Source organism: Saccostrea cucullata, unplaced genomic scaffold (assembly GCF_032062105.1).
Source record: "Saccostrea cucullata isolate Sc308-1 unplaced genomic scaffold, CSIRO_AGI_Scuc_v1 ctg90, whole genome shotgun sequence".
NCBI lineage: Eukaryota > Metazoa > Mollusca > Bivalvia > Ostreida > Ostreidae > Saccostrea > Saccostrea cuccullata.
The window spans coordinates 232,081-242,500 of record NW_026940868.1 but is presented as its reverse complement, the minus strand read 5'-3'; the positions used below and the strand labels follow the sequence as shown (position 1 = coordinate 242,500).

At 33.8% G+C, this 10,420-nt stretch overlaps 1 protein-coding gene across 2 annotated transcripts in view; it reads left to right on the top strand.

The window, feature by feature from the left end:
• LOC134256517 (gamma-tubulin complex component 4-like) overlaps nt 1–10,420 on the top strand; it is a 47,323-nt gene that overhangs the window by 31,460 nt on the left and 5,443 nt on the right. For both annotated transcript variants that reach the window (XM_062739169.1, XM_062739168.1), the window contains exons 9-14: nt 888–1,044; nt 5,301–5,405; nt 5,545–5,659; nt 8,012–8,189; nt 8,596–8,730; nt 8,945–9,061. In XM_062739169.1, the coding sequence (XP_062595153.1) occupies nt 888–1,044; nt 5,301–5,405; nt 5,545–5,659; nt 8,012–8,189; nt 8,596–8,730; nt 8,945–9,061 (807 nt within the window). The remainder of the gene's footprint in view (nt 1–887; nt 1,045–5,300; nt 5,406–5,544; nt 5,660–8,011; nt 8,190–8,595; nt 8,731–8,944; nt 9,062–10,420) is intronic.

Sequence of the window (10,420 nt, the reverse complement as noted above, 5' to 3'; positions counted from 1 at the left end):
CCAAAATGGCCAATCAAATGTTTAAATAGAAATATATAGGGAAATTCTTTAAAAATCATCTTCTCAAGAATAGCAAAGCCATGATTGGTCATGGGACTACTTTTAGATTTAAACTTTTCAATAATAAACCACTTCTACTTTTTCCTAACCACAGTGCTCAGGTGAGCGATGTGGCCCATGGGCCTCTTGTTTTTATAATGGTGAATAGAATCAAAAACAACTGTAGATCACAAAATTTTCACAACACCTTATTTTCGCAAGATAGTAATTGATTCTTGATGAGTGTGACAAAATTTTCACGAGTTGTGGTTCTTGCTCTATATAAGCCTAAGGAATACTATTATATGTGAGAATTAAATTTTTGCGAGCACACGGTCTTGTGTAATTACGCTAAAATAAAGTTCTCACAAATAAAAAGTGATTTACAGTAGTGCTGAAAGCAAAACTTGAAAAATATAAGAATCCCTACCTCTAATAGTTTTCAAGTGATGGGGTGTGACAGACTGACAAGAACAGAAAAGACATACAAAAGTCAGGTAATATTTCTCTCTGCTCTGCAGGTGACAACAGGTGATAACAGATCACAAAAAATTCAATACTGTAAATTTGTTATATTTAGCGCGTACAATATTTGGCGGAAATTGGATTTTGAACAAGTTAGTGTGGATTTGATTTAGCACATATCTTAATGTTCTTCTTTATAGATATATGTGCGAGACATTTAGCGTTGTACTTGAATTAGCAGATACCGCTTTCCACCAAAAACGCTAAAAAGAATACACAGCCAAATATAATACATTTACAGTATTTGTTTCTTTTTCTGGCTCCTCTCTATCTAATATGTTGTAATCTCTAATTGACCATTAATTTCTTTCTGATTTTTTTAGCATCTGTATATTCTGGTTGTGGAGGATGCTAACCTTGCTGCAGAGTTGCGCATTATCAAAGACTTCTTTTTACTAGGGCGGGGAGAGTTATTTCTGGCCTTCATAGATCAAACACAGACATTACTCAGAGGCCCACCTGTCAACACAACAGAACACGGTAACTTTACTGGTGACCATCTGTTACATGAGGTCATCTGTGATTGGATTAACCTAATACTGTGGTTTCATCATTATTTCTGGAACACCAATTTTAGTGGATTTCGATGAGTCGATCCATGAAATCAAATGTTCATCCAAGTTTAGTGCCTCCATTTTGATATATTATAAAACTTTTAAAAAGTCAACTAAGATCGAGTTTCTTTTATATATATTTAATACATTCCCACCTTTCCCAACAGATTGACTTTATAGACGTATTTTATTATTTTAACAATATTAAAAAAAAGAGAAAGAAATACTTTTACATAATTATCTAGACTTTTTGTGTAAATTTTTTTTAATATTCTGCACGGAGATAAACAAACAACACGTAGATCTGTCAACACAGTGCATATACCAAACAGTGGTATTATCCCCCCAAAGGTAATACTGTATAGGGAGAAAATAACTTGCTGTGGTAATATTCGCTATATTCACGGTGTTAATAAATCCGTGAATTTAAGAAACTGTGAATAAGTTTTCAATAATCTACATGTTTTATTTAGAAGTTTGAGAATACACTACGAAACATGTAGGTACAGTACATGGTCATATCAGTAATTACGAGTAGTACTTGTCATTCCATTATTTTAATTATCACGCTTTCCTTCAATTCAAATCAGCAGATATTAACCTGAATTTGTTAAAAAGCTGTTTTAATAGCCAATGCTACATGTTTCATCAATCAAAACACATGGGCCATGGGTTTTGATTACCCTTGCATAACTATTGTTACGTGTGTACTTGTTACCTGCATTATCATGCATATAAGTTTTTATTGACATTTTGGTTTTAAAAAATCATTAAAATAACTATCGAACTTACTGGAGATGTGGAAGGATATTATTTCGTCAACCTACATCAACACATTTTTTTACCGTCCAGTGGTTTTTCGCCGCTTTGTATGGAAGATCTTGGGGTTTACATGCACTCATCATAATAGCACACAGGAAATTCATTTGACGTTAATACTAGTCAAGGACCTTTGATAACTGTATTTGTTTAAATTAATCATCATTTATTTATTAAATCTAACTTTTTTATATTTACCTACACTGTTGTTAGAGAAATAAAGACATAACGCTGATTAATGTCGTTTACATGTAGCTATGGTATGGATTAAACATATGTAGACAAGGGAGGTAACTTTTATTATATACTGATTCCGAGAATTCAAGAAACCGCGATCATGTCAGATGAGAGAAAAACGTGAAAATTACAACCTGCGTAATTAATCTCCTATACAGTATTCAGGCGTAAATGTGTGAAATTTGACTTTCATGATATGTTTTTTAGAAACATATTATTTATTAACACGAGATAATGGGTATGTATGTTGCGAAAGTTCTGCCATTTCCAAGTCCATCCCGACTTAATTTTTTGTCGTCCATTTTGCATTTTTAGCTCACCTCGACGAAGTCGAGATGAGCTTATGCTATACCCCCGGCGTTGGCGTCGGCGTTAGCGTCGGCGTCCCAGGTTAAAGTTTTAGGAGCAAGTCCATTCCCAAGTAACTGTAAGCCCTACCTGAACCAAACTTGCATGGATGATGCATCTAGGGATGTACACTACAAGACTTGCTTCGGATGCTGGATCTGACCTACATTTTCCAGATGAGTGACCAGGTTAAAGTTTTTGGAGCAGGTTAAAGTTTTTGGAGCAGGTCCATTCCCAAGGAATTATAAGCCCTACCCAGACCAAACTTGCATGGATGATGCATCTAGGGATGTACACTACCAGACTTGCTTCGGATGCTGGATCTGACCTACATTTTCCAGATGAGTGACCAGGTTAAAGTTTTTGGAGCAGGTCCATTCCACAGGAACTATAAGCCCTACTCGAACCAAACTTGCATGGATGATGCATCTAGGGATGTACACTACCAAACTTGCTTCGGATGCTGGATCTGACCTACATTTCCCAGATGAGTGACCAGGTTAAAGTTTTTGGAGCAAGTCCATTCCACAGGAACTATAAGCCCTATTTGGACCAAACTTGCATGGATGATGCATCTACATGTAGGGATGTACACTACCAGACTTGCTTCGGATGCTGGATCTGACCTACATTCTCATTCCCAAGTAACTATAAGCCATATTTGGACCAAACTTGCATGGATGATGCATCTAGGGATGGACATTACCAGACTAGCTTCGGATGCTGGATCTGACCTATATTTACATTCCCAAGTATCTATAAGCCCTAGCTAAACTAAACTTGCATGGATGATGTATCTAGGGATGGACACTACCAGACTTGCTTCGGATGCTGGATCTGACCTACATTTTCATTCCCAAGTAACTATAAGCCCTACCTGAACCAAACTTGCATGGATGATGCATCTAAGGATGGACACTATCAGACTTGCTTCGGATGCTGGATCTGACCTATATTTTCCATACAAGAGACTTGGTTAAAGTTTTGGGAACAGATCAATCCGAATGAACTTGAAGACCTTGATATATGCAGTATTAACAGTTATGAATATTTGTTTACACTATACATATACATATTTTTCACGCTACAGGCTTAGAAATGTGTATATGCCATGTAAGGGGTTAAATACAACTTGCAAGAATATTGTTGTTGGGATGAATACTAAATATTAAGAAAATATGATGTGAGATTTGCATTACTTAAACTGATAACATTCGTCGAGGTGAGCTTCGTAATCTTTGATTACCTATGTTTAAGTGTGAAATTGTATCCAGCAAATGGATGTGTTTGTTCATAGTTCTACAAACCATCACTTTCAAGTCCAGAAACATGCCATGCATGCATGTGAAAATAAGTATCTAACACCAGTTTCAGTTGTTGTTACGCTAAAGCATACAGCAAAAGACAATAAGAAAAGATGACAAACATTTTTTTTCTGTAAAGACCATATTCTTCAAATTTACATATCCTTGAAACTGTGATTTTTACTAAATCCATGAATTTTGATGCCCACGAATATAAATGAAACCACAGTAGACTAAAATTTTAATTTTATGTCTCTTCATTAACAGTGCTTTCTCATAAACCTTATCTTTAGTATTTTGAGAGATCTACAATTCTTGAGTACTGTAGAAGTTTTTCCGCGTGGTATTAATTCTAAGCTATGTACGCGGTCACAAATTTTCCATGGAAATTTGTCCAAGCAGACTTAATGTAAATGTAAGACATATAGTGGCAATCTAGAAAATCCGCGTAATTTTTTACCCGCTTATTAAACAGAAATTGAGATTCCGCGGAATTATGACCCCATTGAAAAAAGTACGTATACAGTATATCAAAGCTCAGCTTTAATAGTCAGATCTGTTCTTTAAAAATTGCTTACTTATAGTACACTGTATTTTATCTAATTATGCATTTATTGAAAGACAGGCTTTGAAATTAATTAAAAGAAATATGTTAAGAATCAATAACTCTTTCTCTTGGAAATTTCTTAAAATTGTCAATATGTACAGCTCATCTGAGATAAAAGGCTCAATTTAGCTTTTTTCGATTAAAGAATGTCTGGCATTTGTCTGACTGTTGTGTGTCACATTTTCAACTTTTCACCAGACCATGGGGCCAAATTCAACCAAGGTTTTTTTTTTTAAATAAAAGGCGACTTAATGTTTTGATCAAATCAAAGGTAAAGTGAGATGAAATTTTTTTTTTTAAAAATTGTGAAATTTAATGTGGTGGTCTCATTTAAAAATTATCTTCCCAGGAACCAGTGATCAGAAAAATAGAGAATGAAAAGAAAAGGTGACACAATTATGATTCAAGTTTTTTCAAACCATGGCCCTAGGGTGTAGGTTGGAATCCCATAAAAAATATTTTCTTTTTATGGAAATTCTGTATATAAAAAAAACTATATCAATGTCTTCCTTCACGAACAGCATGGCAATCATAGGGCTATATTAAAAAGCAACTATTCTCATATAGTGCAGATTAGAATTGGTCCATGATTAGCAGATCATCAAATTGGCTGCCAAAAATATAGGTATTATATCTTTCCTTCCAAGGGGACACATATTTTTTTTTCAAAGTATTTTTGCAAGAAAGGGTCCTGTCCAAGAAAAACACAAGAGAATATTTTTATTTTGTATTCAGACATTTTTATTTCAGAAAAATTTTATACATACAATTCAGCCACACAATTTAAAGGAAACGCAGACTTGACACTACTTCAATCATCAGTACATTCGTTAATCAAAGTAAAATAATGTGTCTTTTGTTCTGTAGATGTGAATATGGCCTTTCATCAAGCTGCTCGTAATGTTCTGATAGATGACGAGAGCTTGCTTCAGAGGTTCCATTTAGGAGTGCAGTTCAAAGGAAGTGACAAAAGTAAGTCTTCATAGCAATGCTTTCTTTTTTTAAACTAATGAATCATATATATTGTAAACAAAAGATTTCTTTTACTTTCTACTACAAAGCTTCTAATTCTGAATGATTGAGTGTTCCTTATACATAATTTATTTAACAGAGAGCGATAGTTCATCAAGTTCCCAATCAGTGGAGTCTGGATGGAACAGCCTAAGTCTGTCTTACACGGTTCAGTGGCCACTGCACATTCTTCTCACTCCCTCCATTCTAGAGAAGTAAGAATTTGGGCTTAGTTTTTTATGGTTGGTAATTACTGAACAAGAGTCGGTACAAAAAGTGCAAAAATATTATTTATAATGCCAAACATTTATTTGATATAATAACATATATTTACATTAGCTGTGTTTTTCTACTAAGCAAACAGTGAAATTGATTTGAATACCATTTTCGTGTATGCTCACACGTAGAAATATACACGGAGAAACGTGCATTAACGTGACGTCACAATGAGACTGCAGCAACGTTAGTAAAAATGCAACAATATAGGACGGCAAGAAATTCAAATAAGTATATTTTAGTTGCTTCCAAGCATGAAAAATGTAAATATAAGGAACGTTTTTAAGTTTAGTGTGAATTATTGGTGTGAGAATCACACAGACTTGCACGTAGGCATATATATACGTAGGCTAGCTCGCTTCATGAAATATGCCTGCGTGAGAAGTCTGTGTGATTCACAACACCAATAACTCACACAAAACTTTAAAACATTCCTTAAAAGTATTTTTTAAAAAACTCATTGGTTTTTTTAATACATGTATATCACTTAAATTGCATTTAGAAATGAATAATTTTATCAAAAACTAGTCAAACAGTCAAACCTTGCTTAATTTGCACTCGCTGGGACTAACAAAAACTTGAAATACATAACAAGAAAGTAATAGGGACTTCCTGCTAAATTTCACATTTACAAGGAATCTGAGATATCAATGTTCAAAATTCTGATTTCTTAATCTTATCAAAATAAATTTACAAACATACTGTAAATTCACATATTTTTGTGGGGTCAAAATTTCAAGGTTTGACGAAAAAATCATGGTTCGTGGAGATTTGATTTCATCACTGGAGAAGGTTTAGTAGAAATATGTATGAAAGAACTTATTCAGTATATTGCATATCTTTGCCCCCATAAAAGTCAAATTTTGAAAAATGATTAAAATGTGTTGAATTGTATAAATTGTATGAAAAATATAAAGTAACAAAACATTTTTATAACATCACAAATTAGTCGGATTTTCCATTATTGTTTAGAAGAAGGACAAAATGGACAAAATTCTAACAATTTTAACTAAAGAATTTATAGAGCGCTGGTCTGCTCAGGAACAATATTTGCATATTTAATTGACATTATCATTCTACACATTATATCAAAATATTGAGCCTGAGCAGACCTGGGCTCGCAGACCTGTTTACTCTCACGATTTCGCCGTATTTTGTACGGATTTTTAGCCAAAAATACGTCTCACGTTTTGCTATTATGAAAATACGGAAATAGGAAATACGTTCGTTTGGAACTTAGCAGTTAGTTTTCGTTATGATCTGTCTTCTTTTCACACTTTCGAATTGGTAAAAAAGAAAAAAATTTCAAACACTTAAGTGATGTCGGGTTGTCAAAATGCTGTGGTATTATAAAATGTTAAAGACCATGTTCTTAAACCAAGTTTTTGTAATCAAAAATGCAGTTGTTCTCTTTTAAAATATGTAAAATTGACGGAAAGTTAAATATTACTGGCAAATGCCAAATCTCATGGAGAAATCTAATCAAAAATACTGAGAGACGACGATATGGGTAAACAGGTCTGCGCTCGGTGATTTTTACTCAAAATATCGACGCAATATTTACATTTTTCTGTAGAAATCATGGAAATTTTGAAATTACGTCATTTTCCTGACATCATTTCAAATATATGATGTCATTGCTAATGAAAATATTCAGTGCTTTGAAGTCAGCATATATTCCCCTTTTTTAGAACATAATTAAATATTACTACATCAAAGTTTGATTTTGGAGGCAAATATTGGTTATTACTGAATAAGGTCCTTTTTACATATGGACATGTTGACATGAATTCTTGGATCTCTTCATACCTCAAAAACAATGAAAATAAACCCCCCACAAAAGATAGTGATTTTGCAGTAGCTACTACATGCTTGAAAAGAGAGTGTGTGTTGGGGGAGGGGGTTATATAGGCAAAGGTATGGGGATGTTCATTGTTGATTTCTTCCTTTAGTAATACTTGGGAGTAGCCATCTCTTATCTACAACTCCTCTTACACCACTGATTGCAATTTTATGGAACCTTAACAATTTTTTACACAGTGGCTTTACATTTTGATTGGAAAGATATTTGGGGTTTCCCATAGCAAAAAATAGATTTTTCCATTACACTTCATCACATGCTCAAAGCACTTGTTTGAATGAACCTTAGAATGAAAATCAATGAAATTTTCACAGAATGATAAATCTCATCTATGTATTGCCAAAACATGCACTTTGCAATTATAATCATATTATATAAATAATGAACAAATGAACATTTTAGTAGTGAGTATGACTGAATGTTACTGTAGATACAACCGCTTGTTTGGGTTCCTAATGGCCGTGAAGAGAGCCCAGATAGACATCCAGCACTGCTGGACATTACAGATGCAGTATAAACAAAAACCATCCAACCCAGAAGAAGTGGCCAAGTGGCAGCTCAGGACACACATGGCTTTCTTAGTGGACAATCTACAGTATTACTTACAGGTTTGTGTTATACAATGCCTTATGGGCAGTCTACAGTATTATTTACAGGCATGTCCTACCATAGATGTCTTGACATTATAAAGTTACAGTATTAGTTTAAGATAGATCTTTTTCTCATCCCATCCCATCCAGGTTGGGGCCAACTGATCATATATTGAAAATGCAAAGCATGTAAAAAATGTGTTTATTACTTTTGGACCTCAAACAGTTCCATTGTTTGCAAGATTTCATGAATCCTCTATAAAAACTATCAAATTTATTTCTCATAGATCCAGGAACCATTGTCCCAGAATAGGGCTAATTTTGTCATGCTGAAGTTAATTTTTCAGTGTACCTCTTTACTCCTGAGCCTTTGGCAGTCAGACAAGCATTCATTAGTTAGCTGGTCTTTTTTATCCTGATGCAGGTTGATGTAATTGAATCTCAGTTCAGCACATTTATGGAGAAGATAACATCCACTCGGGACTTTGAGGCTGTTAAGCTTGCTCATGATCAGTTTCTCTCAGCTTTACTGTCCCAAAGCTTTGTTCACATGAAAGCTGTAAGTATGGAATAAAAATAGGGCCAAAGTAAAAGCTATCAGATATATACCAATATAACTGTCACTCCCTTGGCCCACATTCACAGAGCAATTTATTGTCTCCATTTTGTGAGAAGAAAAGGAAGTTAGACAAAGAGAATTATAAGTCAAAACAACTTTATTAAAAAGTATAAATGTAAGGTAAATGTCTTCATTTGTGAATCTTTTCTTTCAGGTCTCGAGATGTTTACATGAAATACTAGATAACTGCAGTCAGTTTAGCAAACTCCTGGTGAATTGTTCATCCCCTCTGTCTAAAGGAGAATTATCTCATCTACAGTTTATAGCAAAGGTAACGTACAAGCACCTTAAGGTTCATTTAAAATACATTGTGCTGTGAACAGCATGTCATTTTCATAGTTTAGGTAGGTAACACGACTCAAAGGTTCAACTTATACATCAATCTATCTGGTTTGGTTTGAGTTTTTATCTTGTGATTAGTTCCACTTACAAAGGGTATCAAAAACATATTGGACTGATGCAATAAAATTTTTGATTTTACCAAAGTGTTACTTAGAAAAGAACTATATGTGGTATATGCATTTTTTGTCCCCACAAAAGTCATATTTTGATAATTTCTTTGAATTTGCTAAATTGTGTATACTGTATCATGGAAAGGACTTTATTCGGTGATGACCAATATTTGCCCCCCCCCCCCAATCAAACTTTGACGGAGAAATATTTAATTATGTTCTATAACAGGGGGGTATCTACAGACTTCAAAGCACTGAATATTTTCATTTAACAATGGCATCATATGTTTGAAATGACATCAGGAAAATGACGTGAATTTAAAATTTCCATGTTTTCTACAGAATAAAGTATATATTACCTCAATATTTTGAGTAAAAGTCACTGAATGCAGGTCTGCTCAAGCTCAATATTTTGATATAATGTGTAGAATGTTAATATCAATGAAATATTAAAATATTATTCCTGAGCAGGTCTGCGCTCTATAATTTTTATAGCTACATTGTAAAATTGTTAAAATTTTGTCCTCTTTCTGAAAAATGATACAAAATCCAACTAGTTTGTGACATCTTAAAAACAAAAATCGTCAATAGCCTACTTTGAAACTATGATATATTTTGTTCATTTATATTTCTCGTACAATTTATACAATTCAGCATATATTTCAAGAAACTTTCATAATATGACTTTTGTGGGAGTAAAAATATGTAATATACTGCATATAGTTCTTGGGACTTTGCGTCATTTTCTGACGCCATATCTTACATATGATGTCGTGGTTTATGAAAATATTCAATGCCTTGAAGTTTGCACATATTCCCATGTTTTAGAACATAATTTTTGTATTTCTCCATCAAAGTTTGATTTTAGTGGCAAATATTGGTCATTACCAAATATAGTCCTTTATGATATATTTGTTATATAATACAGGATTTTTGCATCCCTGATATGAACACAGGCACGTGCCCGGTATTACACACCCTGTATCAGTACAATTACTGAAGGTCCTCACTTGACTTGGGTCATTTAATCTGCTTGCCCTTGTTCAGTTTCTACCATAAGCTTACTTCTCGGCTTGACATCTTTGGACAAGTTGGATGCTCAAACTTTGAGTCTGCAGTGATCTGAATTTACAATAAGTGTGTTTCTCCTCTCCTGAACCTTTGATCTACACAAAGAT